General features: G+C 44.0%; 1 protein-coding gene across 2 annotated transcripts in view; it reads left to right on the forward strand.

The window, feature by feature from the left end:
* The first annotated feature begins 213 nt into the window (after positions 1-213).
* Positions 214-21,355, forward strand: part of maml1 (mastermind-like transcriptional coactivator 1) — a 38,671-nt gene continuing 17,529 nt past the window's right edge. For both annotated transcript variants that reach the window (XM_084332378.1, XM_084332379.1), the window contains exons 1-2: positions 214-2,062; positions 17,865-19,319. In XM_084332378.1, coding sequence (XP_084188504.1) covers positions 1,727-2,062; positions 17,865-19,319 — 1,791 coding nt within the window. In that variant the 5' untranslated portion in view covers positions 214-1,726. The remainder of the gene's footprint in view (positions 2,063-17,864; positions 19,320-21,355) is intronic.

The following is a 21,355-nucleotide window of genomic DNA, read 5'->3' on the forward strand; positions in this document are numbered from 1 at the left end:
CTACAATGTTACGCTTTCTCCCCAATTTCCTGCTTTTGCTATTGCCTACTTGTGTTGTCAATCATTAACGAGGTGGGGACAGCGACATGACTACTGTTGGGGATGGAAAAAAAGAAAAACTTATTCCAAAATGGCGATGGAGACCTGCTTGTCCACTGGAAAACAATAGAAATAGCAAAAGAAGGACAGAGTTGGCTTGTTTGTTGTTGTGGGTTTTTGCTTTTTTTTTTAAATTACCGATATATCCAGGCTCGGAGTCGTTCCGTGCGTAAACCCAGAGGGGCAACTTGTAGGAAGGGATTTTAAAGTCTTGAGCATCATGCTTTGTTTAAAGGCTGTCAAGCTAGCTAGCTCCAGCTAACGGTGTTCTGCTACATGTAGCTACATCCGTAGCTTGTTGCTAAAGGTAGCAGCTAGCAGCTACTCAGTTAGCAGTGTTCCTGGCTGAAGGTAGCAGCTAGCAGCTAACCAGTTAGCAGTGTTCCTAAAGGCTGAAGGTAGCAGCTAGTAGCACTAGCTACTCTGTTCCTAAAGGCTGAAGGCAGCAGCTACTCAGTTAGCTCACTACATCGAGGGGGATCAGCTGTTTGCTACTAGACATATGCAGTAGGAGGAATAACCAGGCAGCAGATTTTTTTTTATTTAAAGTAAGTCAAATTGCAAACGTAACGTATTCTGGTTAGTGCAGTCGGATATTAACGTTAGCCTTCTGACCTTTTACATTTGGGTTGAAATGCTGTGTTTGTTGACTACTGGTGATTATTATTTCTCCCTGTCAAGTTTGAGAGAAGAAGGCGAGCAGCAGTTCGCCCCTCGGTAACAAAGTTAGCATTGGAGCTACGCAGCTAAGTAGCGAGCTAACGCCGCGGAGGCTAGGCAGCTACACTTGTAACCTTATTGAAGACTTGAGCAAACAACAAACTTCGGGGCGAGCGAGACTTCTCACACGGTGTGTAGTTCCACGATGTGTCGAGTTCTATCTCACGGCTGTGGGTAATAGTGATGTTAGTATATCTGCCAGCCAGGTGGTTCGAAAAACAAGCGAACTTTGTCGGCAGCTGTCTTCCAGTGAAGTTGTGTCGAGCCTCTCGACGTTCGCAACCAACTTTTAGTTGAGTGAGTAGAAGAATGTGCCTCGAGCCTGTTAACCTAAACACAAGCCGTGGCCATTTATTATTATCACAGTCCACCGGACGGTGTTGTCGAGATAACTTGGTGTAACTGGTACAAATACATCGGCTTAGTGTTGTGTTTTCTATGTATTCGAAACAAAAGAAGAAGCTGTGTTTTCTGGACACGCCTGGGGTTTTGACTCGCCACCTCTGTCCTCAGTGTCCTGAGCAGCCAGTGCTCCTCCAGCAGTGGCTCTAGCTTTAGTTTAGCTCGTTTACTACATCAGGGTCTAGATCAAGTTGTTGAGATGTTATTCAGAATGGATCGCTTATTAGAGTCCGCCAACTTTAGGTGATTTCAAGTTAGCAACGGGGGGGGGAATAGTACCAACAACTTTGTGGTGTGTTTTTCTTCTCCTCCGCCAAGTGGCTGCTGCTGACTGGAGGCATTAGCAAGACAAAGGTTGGCTCTATGGAGGCAGTGGTGGATTCTTTGTAAAAAGCGGGCAGGGGGGTGTAGTGGACGCCCATACTGAAAAAGAGGGAATTCAGCATTTCATCCGGACGACGGGCGAGAAACCCGAGTCCTTCGGGGTTTTACAACAGTCAGTTTGATGATGGCGGATTTTGTTGTGCCGCGACACAGTGCGGTGATGGAGCGGCTCCGCCGACGCATCGAGCTGTTCCGGCGGCACCACAACAGCTGCGAGAACCGCTACGAGAACACGGCGCTGGAGCGGCTGGAGCTGGAGCGCCAGCAGACCTTCGCGCTGCACCAGCGCTGCTTACAGACCAAAGCCAAGCGGTCCAACAAGCAGCGGCAGCCGCAGCAGAGCAGCGAGCAGGCGGTGCAGCACAGAGCCGGGCCGGGAGGCACCGGGGGCGGGACTGCAGACCTAGGAGACGGTGGCACGCCGGGGGAACAAAGCAGAAACAGCACTTTGATTGCGGTAAGTGACTCATGACCACAACTGTCATTCAAACTCTGATTTGTCATTGATACTGTCTTTTTCACTGGGAAGGGAACAACCAGAGAGCACGATACAGAATGAATGAATGAAAACTTTATTTAGCAGATTGCAGAATGGGTACAATACAGTACGGCTCAATACACACAATTGTTAAGGGGATGCAGACCAGAGAAAGACGTTTGTCTTGTTTACATCAGGGTCCCCCATTTTCAATTCATAGTGACATTTATGACATACACAATATATGACATCATGACATTTATGGCATAGGGACATACAGCCCTACAGACATACAGCTAGTCAATGCAGAGGCTGCAATGCAAATAGAAAAGTTATTATAGTGTTTGTTAACTATGTCCAGTGATGAACACAGCCTCAGGAGTTGTGTCCATGCATGCTCAGCGAGTGCTGGCTGGCCGCTGTCACATGATCTCAATGTTATCGTTGAGAGGGCTGTAGTTTACCAGGGCCAGTCTCTTTGCCACCAGGCTCTAGCACAGCAGGCGTATTTGGCAAATCCCAAGACCAAGGATTAATTTGGATCTCCTTGTGCATTTGTAGCTGTTGTAAACGACACAAGACAAGGGCAATAGCTTATTAGCGAATACGGTCATAGAGATTGAAGATTCAGTCAACTGAATTACCCAGGAAGGCTCCCTTTAAACAAAGATGACATAATCAAGACCCAAGACAACAGTGGATTACAAAATAACATGTTTTGTTTGATTGATATGATATATAAATGTATGTTCATCCCACATAGCATTAGCCCAGTCTGAAGTGCATGTTCCATAAATAGATATGTCTAGGGCTATTGCTTACGTCCAGTTGCACGGCTATATCATCACATACTTTCATAGATTATAACCAGCATTCTCCTCAGTTACGGTGACATGTCCTGTAGACTAGACTTGAGTCTTAACTAGCCCCCCCTACCGTGGCTTTGGAGATAGTGTTTTGATATTTCAATGGACACTATTTCAAAGCCACTGTCATCGATTTAGTTCAACTGTGGTGCTTGTAGGGCCGTTCATTGCGGCATCCATAGGGATTGCCCTATGGTCACTCTAACTTGCTGTGAAATTACTACTAGCCTACATTGTGTACTTTAGCTGTTTAGTTGTAATTTAGTGCTACTTTGTGTACTGTTACGGTATAGTTGTAATTACTACTACTTTGTGTACTGTTACGGTATAGTTGTAATTACTACTACTTTGTGTACTGTTACGGTATAGTTGTAATTACTACTACTTTGTGTACTGTTACGGCTTAGTTGTAATTACTACTACTTTGTACTGTTACGGTATAGTTGTAATTACTACTACTTTGTGTACTGTTACGGTATAGTTGTAATTACTACTACTTTGTGTACTGTTACGGCTTAGTTATTATTTGGTGATTAATGGCCTAGTTTTTCCACATTATTAACTGTTGGGGCACAATACTAGGCTTAGAGTTTTGTGTCAGAAGACACAAAGTGTCAACGTAAAGCTTGTTGGTTGTTTACAGAGTCTGATATACACTAACTTCAGAGCTTTTAATTTGACAGATCCTGACTTCCATGTGTGCCTGTATGTAGGAAGCAAAGTCACCAGGAAACTAGGATCAGCCGTTACCAGCCAAGTATTGTACCACAAAAGTTAATATTGTTGAAAAACCTGGACCATTAATTATTAATAATCAAATTACAACTAAGCTGTAATTTTCTCACACCAAGTTATAGCAACCATGGAGCAAGCCCTATGGATGCTACCATAGGGATAGGTGAGCCAAATCTTTGACAGTGGCTAGGAATAGTGTCTGTCCAAATATCAAAACATTAATTTATCTCCAAAGCTATAGTAGTGGCTTAATGATTGTTGGCACCTTTTACAATTAGGCCTATTGTGGGGCTTTTCCACTACCACACTGTCAACTGACCTGTGCTGAGCAGTGCCTACCTACCCGTACTTTACCGATCATCATATTGTTATCAATCAGGAATAGGGATCCCTCGATCGATCGGCCAGCGATCGGTATCGGCCGATATTCTGTATAAATATGAGATTGGTGAATTCCGATAATGCTTTATTTTCGCAGATCGTGAAAACCGATTGAAGAAATGCGCAGAAAACATGATCCAATTCTCAGCGGAGTTCTCACTCGCTGACTTCTCTCTCATGCGTACCTTTCACCCAAATCTAATCTGAACAACCGTTGCGTTGATTGGTTGGTTAGTGAATGGGGGCCGGGCTGTCATAGAATAATATTGGTCCCACAGGCAGGAATACTATCCTCGAGTTAGCGTAATTTATACAAATGGCAGTATTGATTTCGCCGTAACGAATCATTAAAAAAATATACCTAACTGGAATATGTTAGTTTCTTACACATATGTTGGATTATGTAATTGGTTTGTCATGACAAACCAATAAAAAATCGCGAATTAAGCGCTGGTTATCCTATAGCCCTAGTTATGTACATTTCAACAAAGTGGAGCCGCAGGGGACTTCCATAGCATACGCCTTCAAATCCTCTTACCTTGACGATTAAAAGCCTCCACAATTTAGAAAACAGTATACCCATGGCTGGTGTTGATATTTTACGATGCCAGCTTGTGAGAATTCGTTGTAGCCAGCCAGCTAACGTTAATGCCATTCAGAATTTATTAACATAGCTACAACAACACAGTAACGTTAATATAATTACATGCATCATTGTTTACAATGAACGGTGGGGCTAATCGAAAGGACTGGACACGGACAAGTTAAACAGCAATCAATTAATTTAATACAACAGGTAGTTCGAGCTGCACTTTCGTGCCTATACGACCGCACCACAGCCACAGGGATATGCGGCTTTGACGAGCTCTCTCTCTCCTGCCGATTAAATTCAGCAGCTCTTCCTCGAGTGCCTGTAGCTGCCTGCATTTGCACAACGGCGTCCATCCCTGCTGCTAGCTAACGTTAAAACTAACCTAAAGTTAGTTGTTCACCAACAATCTACAGACACCAACTGAACAAACACAGAACCGGACTACACAAGCAGATAGCGAAGCATCATAAATACTTCCGGTCGGGGGGTTTCAAAATAAAACACCGGAAATACGTTTATTTTGTACATTATCTAACGTTAAAACGAAGCTAAACTAACGTTACAACCAGGGTTTCCGTTAGAAAAATTTTCAATCTACCGGTCAAATGAGAGAAATTCCGGTCAGAGTTTATTGAGCTTAAAAACAATTGATAGGCAAAAGAATGACAACAAAACAAAAGAATGACATCATCAAGCAGCAGATTCAGCTGTTTTCTGGCTCTATCTGGGGACCGCACAGCAGCGCCCCCCACCCAACAGCTGAATTGCCAATGGCTGAATTGGAGTACTGCACTGTGCCGCTGCTGCTCCGGCTCTGCAGCTTCACATGCACTCGCACACCCAGCACTAAGCTCTCGCTGACAACGTCGTTGTCATTATTAGAAGCAACGATGAAACAAATGTAATGATTGTTTCGTTCATCGCATAGGCTATTTAATTTTAGCCTATTTTAATACAATTCAAATAATCAAATTGTGCTTAGACTCAGGGAATTATTTTCACTGGACATTAAGACCGGAGAGATTAAATATGTCGGACTTCAACAGATTTTGCCGGTCAAATACCGGTAATTACCGGCTAATGGAAACGCTGGTTACAACTATCCTAAAGTTTAAACTAACGAACTAACAAACAAACTAAATATAACTATTACACTATATACAAGAACACAAGCAAAAATGAATATAAACACGGCTATTATATGGGTTGTTATCAATGGGTTGGTTGAGAAGGGAAGTTTCATCTATCTAGGCCAGGGAACCTAGATACATCCGGGGTACAATGTTGCATAGGCTGCGCGTGGATGAGGGCATGCTGAATGTGATTTGACCAAAGCAGAGTATACACAGCTGTTTGCAGATAGCGAGCATTTTGACTTGTTGCATGGTGGCGATGTCTCGCAGATAATACAACTACAAGTATAATTATATAATATATATATAAAAAAAAATATTATAGATTATTATTATTATTTAATTATTTAATTCGTTTATTTGGACGGGACAATGCAAAATTAATGAACACTGGAGTGTAAAAATTGCCGGATTTAGCGCGAGGCTAATTTCCATCCGTTGTCCCCAAACATAAAAACAGGACTCATAGAAACGGTAAGAAATGTACAAATACATAAAAACAGGACACATAAAAACAGTAAAAAAAAATTGCAAATACAAAAATAAAAAAAAAGTTTTATAATTTATATAATATAATTATTTTTTTTCTTTTAAATATATGCACTGGTATCGGATCAGTATCGCTATCGGCCGATACCCAAAGCTTAGGTATCAGAATCGGATCGGGAAGGAAAAAATGGTATCGGAACTAGGCTTGGGCGGTATAATTTTTTTCATACGTCATACCTTGATGACCTAATACCCCGGTATACGGTATATGACGGTATGACTTTCATTTTCATCAGCGTGGGGGGGGGGGCAACCCGTGTTACCAAGTAAACAAATCACGGAGATGGCCAGTTAGCCCGCAGCATCAGAGTGCTACTATCGTTAGCTCTCAGAATGGTAGCCAGGAGCCCGCAGCATCCTAGTACTACTAACGTTAGCTCTCAGAATGGTAGCCAGAAGCCCACAGCACCCTAGTACTAGTAACGTTGGTATTGTGTATTCAAAAATGCACCGGACTGCGATGTAACGTTTTACCGTTTATTTGCTTGCTCCACCAGTGCACAACAACACACACTCTCGTTACCACAACGCTTTACGGTATTTTCACAGCACTGTCGCAACATTACCGTAAAGCGTGAACGCCGTTGTGATCCACATACACAACAGTTAGCTCTCAGAATAGCCAGTTAGCCCGCAGCACCAGCAACAGTAAGCGTGTCTCATTTAATTTCCACCACTGAAGCGAGGTTTCCCCTCCTCCTCCTGTGTGTAGAAGACAACCAGCTCTGCGGCTCGCTCCACTAGTGAGGACTGGTCTCGCCCTCTGCTGGCGCGTGTGTGCACTACAACGAACCACTGTCAACTCCGTTTCAGTGTAATATAAACTGAAACGCATCTGTGATTTTGACGGTATTGATTTTCAATACCGTCGGGATTTCTAAATACCCTGGTATACCGTAATACCGTCATACCGCCCAAGTGCCAGCGACGTGTTACGTTGTCTTTTCATGCCCCCCGTTGAGTGCCGACGACACAAATTGTCGTTTGATTTTTTTATTGGCGATCTGAATTCATATTTCATCAACAGTCTCCCGTTGGTACAGCAGCCCCTTTAGGAGCTCAGGTGGGAAAATACCGCCCCCTATCGTCTATCCCTGTGTAACTGCAGGCCATTCGATTAGACTGGTGGATCTGTGTGGGGGGAGCCAACTGGCTCCATTATGCTGGCGAGGGATCTGATGAACATGGAAGTGATCGCGAGTTGGAAAGCAGCCTGGAATATATATTTACAGCAGCCAATAATCAATCAATAAACGCGATCGATATTTGGAATGGCGATCAGGAATTGGAATAATCTTTTTGGAGAACATCTGATCTAAGGTAAGGAGTCTGTTACCAGTTTTAGGATAATCAGAGCTGTATTCACTGAGATAACAGCGTGTCCCGTATGTGTATATATGTGTGTGTGTGTGATGTTGAGGAAATGAGGTAATTGATTTCTCAGCTCGCTTCTATAGCGTGCATAAGTACACATATACTATCGATAATCTAGCGTTTATTTGAAAACGATTCATAAATAGGCCGACAAATGACAACGTGTCTAGTGTATTCGAGAATATTCCAATAAATGCCGTTTATGAGGGAATCTTTCTATTTTCCGGAAATTTTCGAGAAAACGATGGCTTTTCTAAATGCTATAAAAAGGATATGAACCGATTATTATTAAAAAAAAAATCTGTTTCAACAATGTTGACTGCAAACAAGTCATTGATAAGCGACGGGCAGATTAGACACATACCGTAGCCATAATTTAAAACATAGATTATGCGTTTTTAACGCTCTCATTGAAGTGGATGATGGCACTCAAGGACATTAATCAACGTTATGGCCGGCACTGAAAGTGTTAATAGTGTAGTAAATAATGTATTAAAAGTAACGTTATTTCCAATGTTTGCTATTTGGCCACATCCCACATTGCTTTCTCACTACAAGCCACTGTCCGTCTCCAGGGAAGGTGCACTGACTTAGAATGAGAGAATCCAACAGTTCACTCAAATATGTTTATGACAACATTTTAGGCAAGAAATTAGATATAATTGCAGGATTTTCATTTATATTTGATCTGCAACGCCTAGTTTGAGAGTTTGATCTGAATTTTGTGAGCCAGTGAAAAATGAAATTTAGAGGCAGAGGCAAATACATACAAAGTCAGTTGAAAGAGGTGAACAGAGGCAAACGCACAGCTTCACTCCATGTGGCGTGAAAGGTGTTCACTTGAGTAGAAAATATTTCAACTTGAGCAAGAGATTTGCAAGGCGAGATGGAGCAAATATTAGTATATTCTTGACAATGGATTTGAAACAGACTGCTGAATGCTCTGTAGCCTAGTATATTGAATAGGGTACATTTTTAAATTGTCACATTTTTGTAAATGTCAACAATGCCATTGAACAGTTAACAGTTTATAATAGTTACCCACTGGGACGTCTCTGTTTATAAACCATTACAGCACACCTGATAATTCGCCACATCCAATTCTACTTGCAATGACTAGTTTCTTAAATCGTAGCAAGTATTTGCATTTCACTTTTAAAGCAAATAGAAAATAATCTCCTGGGTTAGGATTTTCTCCCATTTCCTGGATGACAGGCTGGAAAGCAGCAAACATTAAATACTTAACCTGCAAACACAAGACGCACAATATTGATGTAACTACGGGATTTGCTGGGGGGGGGAAATCTTTTAATGCATATATCAACTACAATATGAGTTTCACTCTGGCATTTCTATGTTGTGAACTGATACCAGAGAGCTGATTGAGTCTCAGAGCGACGAACGTCGCTTACTCCTCCTACCTTCCCCGCCTCGTTTCACAGGTCTATTGTGTAATGGAGAAGCGCACAGGCAACACAGTACAGGACAGGTATGCTTGCCGTGCTGTACCGTGCCATGCTGGTCAACGGAGAAGCACCATTAGTCACTCGGGCCTCTTGTCACGTTGTTGTGGAAGCAGCAGAGTGGAGCCAAAGTTAGTTTCAGAACAGCTGAGTCACACTTCCATAGTTCTAACTCCTCATTCCAGTCACACTCCTATGCAGAGCTGTCTCTATGCTTTTATGCCACAGCCTGCAAAATGGCTCTGCCCACAAGTGCCTTATGATTGCATCAAAGCCGGACATCTGCGACCAAATTGGTTTGAAAGAAAATGCGGTTATTACTTTTAAATTGGGTGTACTGTATACAGACCAAAGATTAAGCTTGTCTGAACATGTGTGTAAGTTATGCAGTGATGTAGTTATCAGAAAAGTAAATGGACTATCGTTTCTGCGTAAGGAAAACATGCTATTATGGCTGTGCAGTGCTCATCGTCGCTTCCATGGACACTGTGAATAGACATGGCTGCACAGACGCTGTGCAATTTAATTATTTAACGTTTCCAACCTTTCATTTCTTATTTAGAAAAGACTCAAATATATGGGAGGAACAATACTATAATATGATTTATTCAATATGTTAAGGGCAAAATAATATGAGCGTATAGTAGCACCGGTTAGTTTACTTCCTCTTTGGTCAGAGATGTTTGACGGTGGAACATCATCCAACTTTCTGCATAGGAGTGTGCATTCCAAGGCTAGGAGGCATTCCATGACTAAGAGGCTTCTAGAAGTTTGCAAATGTCCAGGGATTTCCAAAATGTAACTTGTTCTGATGATTCAGTAATTTACAGTGTAGATTAACCTCTTAAGCCCTTGCCATATTTTCAGAAAATGTGCCTTAAAGTACATACCCAATTAAATGGAAGATTGCTCCACTTCTACAAGTTCCATTTGCATGTTCTTGGTATCTAGGAACATCTATGGACCTCAGGGAATGTATTCCCATTGTCAGACATATTGTGTCTGTTACTAGGGATGCCCCGATCACGTTTTTTGTCACCTATCACCGATCGTCTGAGCCATATCGACCGATACCGATCGTTTTTGGTTTTATATACAAATATATTTTTTAAAATTAATTATATACTTTTTATTTATTTAAAAAAAAAATATATATTATATAATTATACTTGTAGTTGTATTATCTGCGAGACATCGCCACCACGCAACAAGTCAAAATGCTCGCTATCTGCAAACAGCTCCACTGTCTGTGTGTATACTCTGCTTTGGTCAAATCATATTCAGCATGCCCTCAGCAGGGTATATCTGCGGCTCTGCAGATATACCCTACTCCCTCAGCTAGCCCCTTTCGTGACTGCGATGCAAGCCAGGGGCTCGAATACGCATTGAATCAATGTTATAAGACATTGATATCAGGAGCTATCTGTAGCTACTGCTAGCCGGCTAGAAAGATAACGTTAAGACAACGCCTCAGTGAACTATTTAGTTTACTGGGACATTTCATTTCGAACAGTGAGCTAACGTGAGCTACCTAACTAACGGAGGTATCATGCACTACTAGACTATTGCTGGAGCATTTGTTGATATCAGGAGCTATCAGTAGCTAGCCAGCTAGATACCGTTAGACAATGCCTCATGTATTAAACTAAAAGTGAATAGTTGACTGGGTCATTTTGTTTAAACAGTAACGATAGCTAGGTAGCTAACGTTAGCTCACAGAGGTCCCATGCACTAGACTAGAGCAGACTGCCGGAGACAATAGGAGCCTGTGTTGACATGGGTCTGGGAGGGGCAGGAGGAGGGGGAGGGGCAGTGCGCTGCAGCTCTGTGCTTGAGAGAGAAGTCAGCGAGTGAGAACTCCGCTAAGAATTGGATCATGTTTTTCGATCGGTTTTCACGATCTGCGAAAATAAAGCATTATCGGAATTCACCGATCTCATATTTATACTGAATATCGGCCGATACCAATCGCTGGCCGATACCGATCGCTGGCCGATCGATCGGGGCATCCCTATCTGTTACTATGCTTGAGTAAATTGTAATGAACCAAAGGAGAATATAAATTATTATTTTTCCCATATTTGACTGTGAATAACACTATGCTAACATTGACCAGACATGAAAAGCCAGCACCTTCTTGAGATCAAGTGTACACAAAATCTAAGCAAATTAATAAAGGGCAGATGATTTACAGGGGTTTTGATACATTACTGAATTTTGCCAATCCGAACGCCTGTAGCTGTTCCGCAACCGTTCCTACTTCGGGGGTAGGCCTGATTGGCCCCGACAGGCACGTGACCCGCCGCGGCCACGCCCCGCGGCAGCCCCAGGAGCAAGCGCGCTACTGCTGGAGTTCGCTTCGCCTTTCACATCGCTGCCATTGGCGAAAGCAGGATGAGAGCAGGATGAGAGGCGAGAGCGTAGATTTCGCTGTGTATCATTTAATCATTTAACATTTGAAAGGCATACATTGTTGTCATACAGAAGTACAGAATACTTTTATCCAAAATGCTTCTTACTGTTACACTGTTAGAGACTGTGCAGTGCACGGCTTTAGTCTCACTCGAGTGAGGAAGACCGCTGGTTCTCCAACATACAGCCCGCTGGTTCTCCAACATACAGCGGTGTGCTCTTCAGAATGTACCGGGAGAAACGTTTACTGTACCCCGCAGACATAATAAGACAGCTGGTTCTCCAACATACAGCCCGCTGGTTCTCCAACATACAGCGGTGTGCTCTTCAGAATGTACCGGGAGAAACGTTTACTGTACCCCGCAGACATAATAAGCATATAAGCAGTGCTTACTAACGTTATTAGTTACGTTATTTCTGACCGAATTAGTCATTCATTTGTCTGCTTTCGCCAACGGCAGCGATGTGAAAGGCGAAGCGAACTCCAGCAGTAGCGTGCTTGCTCCAGCAGTCGCCCCGCGGCAGCCCCATTTTTATTTATTTTTTTTTATTTTTTTAATAATCAAATTTTATTAATCAAGATCTACTTGAAATCAGCCCGCGATCTACCTGTCGATCGCGATCGACTGGTTGGGCACCACTGTCTTAGAGCGTTGGCGTGGTAGGAACAAAAGATGCTCAAGTCCGTGGCGTCCAAAGAGTTAAAGGCATACTAAGTCGTTTCAGCCACTAGATGTCACTAGAGAACCACCAAAACAATGTGTAGAACACCACAAAACATAGGAAACTACCAACGAACTAGTTAAGATCAAATTCAAACTAGGCATTGCAGAGGCGGCTGGGTGGCGTAGCGGAGATTGCGCTCGTCACCAATACAAGCGAATCCCAGTCTCAGCATTGCCTTCGGCTTGATCCGGCCGTCGTACTGGCTCATTTGGCAGTCAGCGGGTGGAAGTCGATGGGTGGGCATTGGACGTTGTGGACAGCGACCCCTACAGTTCGGTTGGGAGACGCCTGCACAGCAGAGACAGGAAATGGCGGGGGTAGTGTGAGCCTCCCATGCGTTACACCTCGCCAATGAGAGTCTGCGCTGGCAGGCGAAAAGATGCGGCAGGCTGCCTCCTCGTGTGCCGGAGGGAACACGTGATGCAAGGCTTCTATCCTCTCTACAACCGACCAGTGGGGGGCATAGTCGAGCAACGTTCAAGACAGGGGAGGGGAGAATTGGATACACGAAATTGGGATGGGAGAAAAATAGAAAATAAGGAGAAAAGGTGGATTAAAAAAAACTAGGCGTTGCAGATCAAATATGACTCAAGATCCAGCAATATCATATTAAACGTTCTACAAAAAATTTCGAACAAATATTTTAGGTTAAACTTTGGGTAGAGAAAGAGAAAGTTGACCGCGAACAAGCCGCCATTTTCTTTTTGAAAGCGGGAGCAGAGAACGGACGGACTGCCACCAGCAGTGTGTTTATCCAATCAGGTGTATTCCACATGGGGAAATGGAGCACGGAACATCATCAGAGACGCTTCTCACCCCAACCATGGACTGTTCACCCACCTGCGGGGTACTCTCTCTGGGACACGCTGACGCTACTGCAGCCTCCCAGGCAGAACCAACAGGACCACTAATAGTTTCTTCCCCTCAGTATCGGACTACCTTTTTCTCTCCATTGTGCTAACCATTGCACTTTACTGTACAGTTTTATTTATGTGTCTTATGCAACTGGTCACATCCTGGTTGGACGTACACAATCTCGTTGTACTGTGCAATGACAATAAAGTGAATCTAATCTAATAACATGCTCTGGCTGCCCAAAGGTTGACATCTAGAAACATCCCAAGCACAGCAGAATAAGAAAATACTGTGCAGATCAAGACACCACTACACACACCTAGTGGGTCATCATAAGTGATAATTAAGATGGCTTGTGTTTGTATGAGTCTATACATAGTTATTTTTTGTAATAATTCTACTCATTATGCCTTTAAGACACCAAGACTTTGAGGAACAATATAGGAAAAATCATGCTGTGGTATAAAAAAAAATGTAAAGGGGAGACTTGTGGGTACCATAGAACCTTGAGGTGAGAGGTCAAGGGACCCCTTTGAAAAATGCAGATATATGCAACTTTTTCCCTCGCCAACATTTTGCCTAACTTGGGAGCATTATTTAGCCCCCCTCCCGATAAGCATTATTTAGCCCCCCGCCCCTCCGAGAAGCCAGCATGATATAGTTGGATTCCTAAGGTTGTCTAGTTTAATATGATACCAGTATCTTCTATGTATAAAACCTGCCACAGCCTCTGGAAGATGGTAATGTTGGGCCGGTGGTGCAAACGCAGCTGTTGGTCTCTTGAGGGTTAAAGATATTTACCTGTATCCTGATAATTAGGCCACAGAGGTCCTCAATCACTCGCTAAAAGGCAAGTGTAAATCACCAATGACCGTTCTAACGCCACCTATTAGCTGTTAAACCAGCTTGTCCAACACTGATTGCCTTGTTAGATTCGCCATTTAGCTCAAGCCCAACCCGACCCGTGTGAGGTCAGTCCGTCCCGCTAAAACGTTCCCCCGCTAAATGCCCCTGCTCCCGTCCGTCCCAGAAAAGGCCGTCCGCTGCAGGCGATGCCGGAGTGGCTTCAAAGAGACACTGCCGCTGCTTTCGCCAGGGACTTTGGAAGGAATTCGGCACACTCCCTGCCCCCCCCCCCCCCCCCCCCCCCCCCCCCCACAGCCCTGGTGCTAGCTCTTTTGTTGTGGGAGCTCTGCCTCTCCCCTTGCACTCCATACACATGGTAATTAGTTTCATGTGGCCCGGGATCTGTGGTAGCCAGTGGTAGTACTGGTGGTTGCTGTGGGGGAGAGGGGGGGGGGGGGGGGGGGGGGGGGGGGTTGGGGGAGATGGATGGGGAGAAGAGGCACAGAGCAGAGTGAAGAGAGAGAGGGCATCTGATGGAGGGGAGGGGAGGGAGGCAGTGGGAGTCTGGAAGACGCAGACCAGTTTTTCAGGTTCATAAAGCACTGGAGTGAGTCACTGTTGTGTTTTTTTTCTCCTGTGGGGGAGAGCAGAGGTTAAAAACGAGCCCAGAGCAGAGATTCAGTTTGCTCTTTGCACCTCCCTCTCTCTCTCTGCACCTCTCTCTCTCTCTCTCTCTCTCTCTCTCTCTGTGCACTTTCCCTTTCACCATGTCTTAAGCCAGCGGTTCTCAAAGTGGGGTCCATGAGATTGTCCCAGGGGGTCCCCAGAGAAATAGGGAATAGTTTTAATTTCATTAAGGATTTAGTTATCTCCCCACCTACAGTATAGACACTTATGGAATTCTGGACTAATTCATATCTAACAACAAAACATATTTTCTCAGATGGGAGTCCCTGGAACAAAATATTATCAAATGGGGGTCCCTGACCTATTATGTGTGTATTTGGGGGTCCTTTTGAGAAAAGTTTGAGAACCCCTGCTCTAAGTTAGCTCAAAGAGCAGCCAGCACCAAGTGTGAGAACCCAAGATCAAACAAACGTCACGCGGCACACAGTGTACAGCGGCGGCGGCATTGTTCCACAAATGTACACATTCTAGGCGTGATGATCAAACGCCCCGCACACAATGTGCCTCAGTGCCTTCAGATGCCTTAACACACACAAGGGAATAAACATGCAGTGTGTGTGGGATGAAATAGTCTGGCTAGCGCTCTCACTCTCTGGTACTGTCTCCTTAGACACTTAATAAATAATATCCTAAACAAGCGGAATCAGAATCAGAAAGGTCTTTATTGCCAAGTAGTTTTCACATAGAAGGAATTTGCTTTGGTCATTTTCGGTGCAACATTAATGGACAGACAATAACGGACAGATAATAAAATAAAAAGGTGGAGTAAAATAAAATGAAATATGAACTAAGTTAAGATAGAAGCACAATAGAATAGAATTATGAAATAAAAAAAAATAGGCCAGGGCCACTGTCAGGCCACTGACAAACTCAGTAGAAGTCTCAACCATATTTCTGATACCTAATCTGTTTAATGGAAACCCAGGCCTGCTTGTTGATGGGGGCCAGAACATGTTTCAAGGGCCACCCAATTTGGGGGCATATAAGATAAGATATTCCTTTATTGATCCCCTTGGGGAAATTCAGGCATCATAGCAGCATGGGGGAAGGGGGGGGGGGTACAGGTAGTAAAAACAACACAAGCAGTGTAAACAAATAGGTCAATATAATTTACTATCTAACTAGCTGAAAAATATATTCACAGTGTCACATAAGGTGCAGATGCTGCTCTTCTGCCGTCTATGTAGATTTAATATGATGTTTATTTTGACACAACTTGGGGCCTACTTATTGTAAGACATTTTAAGAATTGAAAATACCTAATATGTTGTTGAGCCTTTCTTAATACATTGCCAATAGTGTTTAAAGAATTTTTTAATATCCATGGCCTCCTGCCCGTGCTTTATTTAGGCCCATCTACCAAATATGTCTTTATATATAATATATCTATTTAGGCCCATCCACCAAATCTATCTTTTTGGGCACACCTAAAACATGAACACCTTTAGCCAGAAAGCATATTTCATAACATTTTGAAAGAGCTTCACATTCCATTTGCGTGAGTCCAGAGGAAGGTTGGCCTAGAGATTCCACCTTTTATTATTTAATTCAAGGCTGAAGGCCCACCAACCTCTTCTGGTTTAGGACATAACATGAGTTAAGCCTACTTCACATCTAAAGGAGAGTTGCTTCTAGTTTACTGCTTAGGGTTGGCACTTGGCAGACACTGGTAAGCCTTTTAAAATCTGTTGAAGGGCTGCTAACATCACAATATTTCAACATGGGAGCTGAAATCTAGCCCAAGGAGTTGACTAAAATCTGATTGCTTGTGAGGGATGGGTTTTTCCGAGTTATGTAAGCCTTCCTTGACCAAATTTCTATTTTAAGGCTACAGCACAAAGCGCTCACAAATTTTGCCCAGAGAACTCTTTTGATTCAGTATTTAAGCTACATGTACTGTGTGCATGTGTTTGGCTGTGCTGACTCTACCACACTTAAAACAGGATTCCTACAAAGGTTTGAAATGTAGGGGAAATTTGAAATTATTTAGTCAATCTCTAGTTCTTCTTTAAATCTGAGGTTCACAAACATTTCCACGATGAGACTTTCTCCACAGGAGAGTCGTTTTTGCTTGGCAAGCATGCAGGAAGTAAATACATATTATATTACTAGCCTATTATCAAGGATGTGTATCAACAAGCATTACATCTGCAGGCAAAATAGAATCTGTCTAAGAATTATCTGGAAAAGTACAGAATTTTACAATGGAAAATATTTAGGAAGTATGGTATAAAGCTGTGGCATGAGACCAAGTCAGTGATGAGAAGCTAAAGTAAGTTAAGCTAGGAATAACGGCCCTTTCAGGGTTGTGCCAGTTGAATGAATTAATAAAACCCCTAGACAGTTAAGCCTACAGTCTTCCAATCTCTAGGTGGAAAAGGGTAGTAAATGTCAAAATCAATCACTTTTATTTGCTTTTATTAATGTATATATAGATACACAAAGTAAACTATGTAATATTGAATTTCCCCAAGGGGATTAATAAAGGAACACATGACCTGATACCAGAATTTGAACACTGCAGGGATATACAACAACTCTCATACTAATGGAGGAAACACATGCGCAAACTATGCTGCATAATGGGACTACACACAGTATAATATGATGCAATGTTACCATAGTGAAAAATGCATTGACCAATATACAGCATAGTACGATGCAATATAGCCTAACCATAGTAAAAGGGGGGGGGGGGATTAATTGATAAGTTTAAGATTGCACTTGAGTTGTATACCTAAAAGTAAGCTAACATGGTACAACACACATGCTAACTAATGAATGATTAATGAAGTTTGATCATTTATATTTTTGTTATGTAAATGTATGAAAATATTTTCAGGCGGTTAGATCAGGCAGTATTGGTGATTTTACATATTGTAAAATCATTCTTCTGTGCTTTGATTCTGTTATTAAAACTCAGCCTGATTTGTGTTTTTATTTATAAAAATAAAAATAAAAGAGATCCTGTGCGCCTTTTTATGGTGGAGATACACTGGACAACTTTTTTTGGGCTACTGTGGACAAGCGGACTTCTTAGCACATTTGTACCAATTGTGTCACAACATCATCACCACCCTTAGTCCACTGAGCTACCAGGATGCCCACTTCCTTATACCTGTCTGTAAATAACTTGAGAATTGATTGTCATTGTTTCCTTAGTTGCAGGAGACAGTCAAGAGGAAGTTGGAGAGCGCCAGCTCCCCGCTGAGCAGAGACCAGGTAAACGGCTTTGGCGATGGCTACCCTCCCTCCAAGAAGACCTGCCTGGACAACGGCACGGCCAACGGCATCCCGCCCCGCTCCCCCATGGACACCAAGCACGGCATCGGAGGCCTCGGAAGCATTGGTGACTCGTTGGTGTCTAACGGAACCCACGGTCCTGGTAGGGAATCCGGTGACGGCAGCACCACAGAGGAGGAATTCCGGTTGAAGGAGATGAAGCAGGAGCCGATGGATGACATCCTGCCCTGCATGATGCCATCGGGAGGCGGCGCTAACAACAGCCTCTTTCCAGACCTCAACTTAAACGAGCAGGAGTGGACGGAGCTGATGGAAGAGCTCAACCGCTCTGTGGCTTATGAGGATATCCAGGACATCTTCAATGATGGTTTTGAGGACCGTAAGGACGTGCCTGAACTTGCGCCTACCCCGGGCGGTGGTGTCGGGGGTCATCCGGGAGCGGGGTCCTCTGGAGGAGGCGGTGGAGGCACCCAGGTACCATCTAGCCAGCCGTCCCAAGGCCTCCTACCTCCAGATCTAGCCAGTGTGAAGACTGAGTTCTCCCCTGCCTCGGCAGTCTATGAACAGGACTCACGCACTGGCTCTCCCCATGTCAGACCCACTTCATCTGGCCCTCCTGTGCACCCTACCAACTCTCCTGCTGCCACCTCCACCGCCTCCTCCCCAGCCCTGCCCCAACCTCAGCAGTCCCAACAGCCTCCACCCTCCAGGAAGCTCCAGCCCCCGAACCACCTGCTTCCACCAGGACCCCCAGTCTCTAAAGACCTGTCCCCTGCCCAGCAGCTTCAGCAGCTGGCTGCCCAGCAGCAGAGGGTCCAGCAGATGCAAAACCAGCTCCAGCAGCAACAACAGAAACAGCAAGCCCAAAAACAGCAGCAGCAGCAAGCTGCCAAGTTCCATCCCCAGAGCTCTCACCCCCACCCCCCATCCTGGCCCCAGACAGCAAACTCCTCCCAGAGCCCACTAGGCGGTGCCTTTGGCATGGATAAGCCTAGCAGCCCCTCGCTCTATCCCCAGGACTTCAACCCAAACAACGGCAAGCAACTGATGATGCCAGGGCAGCCTAACAAGGGCTCGCCCAAGGCAGGAACTGGGGCTTACATGCAAGGCCCTGGAGGTCACCCCAATATGCTTGGCCACCCAGCTTCAGGAGCCCCTCTCAGTCACCCAGGTTTGGCCGGGGGCCAGGCCCCATCGTCCATGCTCAGCTACAACAACACCAAACCCCTGTCCCACTTCGAGGCTGGTGGCCCAGGGGGCCCTCGGGGGCCTCCTAACTCCCATAATCAGAACAAGGTGGCCCTGCTGTCACTCCTGAGGCAGCAGCAGATGAAGCAAAAGGCTGGCTTCCGCCCTCACCTGCCCCATGCACAGGTAAGACTGCTAGGTTTCAGTCATGCTTTACAGCATGATTTCACTCCTTTTAAGATTAACAATCAACCTCCCATCATTACCTGCCTCATAGTAACCACCAGCATTGAGCCTTTTTTCTGACTGATCAATAATTGGAAAACAGGGAAAAAGATAAACTTAATATGAACAGATCAATAGATTTACTAAATCTAAAAGAAGGTTGACCTTTGCACTACATTTCCAAAATGGAAGTAAGAGAATAGCATCCTCATTGATACATTGGACAACTAATATTAGTGGTTAATTGTTCATTAACTTATATGGCGATTTCTGTGCTAAAAAGTGAAAATATAGGCTACTCAAGTGAAATATCATTCAACATCAAGGATTGTACAGCCATATTCTGTTTGTAAATTGTCCATTAGTTTGAATCTCATGTATTACTAAATCGTGAACATGGGTCCTAGACACAATAGGCCAATTTACATTCGTTATCTAATTAGATTATGGCCCTAAGGTTGAAAACATGGCTAGTAAGTAAATACAATACACATCTAGTGTGTTTACCAACCTATTAGCATGTGTTTATTTACCACACTGTAGGTGAAGTGGTTAGATTGCTTGCTTTACAGGAGAGTGGATTGTGGTGTTAGGAGTCTTGACTGAGGAAACATTAGGCCAAGGTTTAGCAATTTCTTACATTTACATTTAGTAATTTATGTATGTCTTTCTATATCGCGGTCTTCTAGATACTTCTTCTTCTAGATACCTAGAACACAACACAGCCTTAGCATAATGCTATGCATATTTTGACTCGTAAAGGCAGTAAAGTGTCCACAAGTAGGTCTAAATGAACAAGCTACTTCACTACATGAGTTTGCCAACGGTATCATTTGACAGCATTGCGTCACTGAATAAGGCCTTAAAGAACCAATCAGTGTTTTTCACAGACATCAACAAATCGCCTGCTTTCATCATGATGCATGCAGCACATTTCAAGGCCATGTTGTACACACACACACACACACACACACACACACACACACACACACACACACACACACACACACACACACACACACACACACACACACACACACGTAAACACACACTATGACGATGGTGTATGATGGGAGTGTTGTGACCCTAATGAACAATGGTAAACAATAAGGCCTTGTTAAAAACTAGCCATGGGGTTGTCTGGCTGGAATTTCCAGTTTGAATAGAAAACCTTCATCGGTTTTATGTTAGTTTGTTTTGTCCATTAAGAAAGAAGAGGCGGTGTTATCAACACAAATAGCTTGTTTTCGTCTTTAGGGTAATTAATAAACATACATTATTGATACGAGTAGAAGGCCCACAGCAGCAGTCACATTTTCAGCAATTGATTTGTTTGCCGTGTATGACATAGGACTGCTAGGAAAAGTGATGCTGTGCAACTTGCAATTATTTATCCAACTCTGGGTGAATGAATTAAACCAGCACAAGGGGGCTACTAGTTGCTGCTGTATCCAGGCCTTTTGTTTCTTGTGTGCCAGTCGACTGTCTTTTTAGAGCTTTTTTGTCCCTACATGTCTGGCACGGGCCCCACGCTTCCAGGGAACACTGAGTGTATGTGTGTATGTGTGTGTGTATGAGTTTGTGTGTGTGTCTGGGTCAAGCAGCTGGTTGCTAAGGAGCTGGCGTGCATGCTCACACAGGGGGTTGGGGGTTGTGGGGGGGGGGGGGGGGGGGGGGAGGGGCTATGACAAAGCAGCCTTTCATGCACTCATCTCCTTCCCCTCTCTTTTCCCCTTGCGCTCTCTGTCTCTCTCTCTGTCTCTCTCTCTCTGTCTCTCCTGTCCTCGGCAGAGTATTTTCAGTGCAGCCCCCTCCCTCCTGTATGCTCCTATTTAAATATAGCTGCTCCTGCTGCTAACTCACTTCACTTTTTTCCCCCTCTCTCGCGAGAGGGGACACTTGTCTCCCTGACTCCCAGCTTTGCGCTGTGGTGTGTGGACGAACCCAAAATATCCCAGGGCCAGATCTCCAGGCCTCAGACTAGTCCTGTTAAGTCC

Source organism: Notolepis coatsorum (genome assembly GCF_963971535.1).
Source record: "Notolepis coatsorum genome assembly, chromosome: 16".
Lineage (NCBI taxonomy): Eukaryota > Metazoa > Chordata > Actinopteri > Aulopiformes > Paralepididae > Notolepis > Notolepis coatsorum.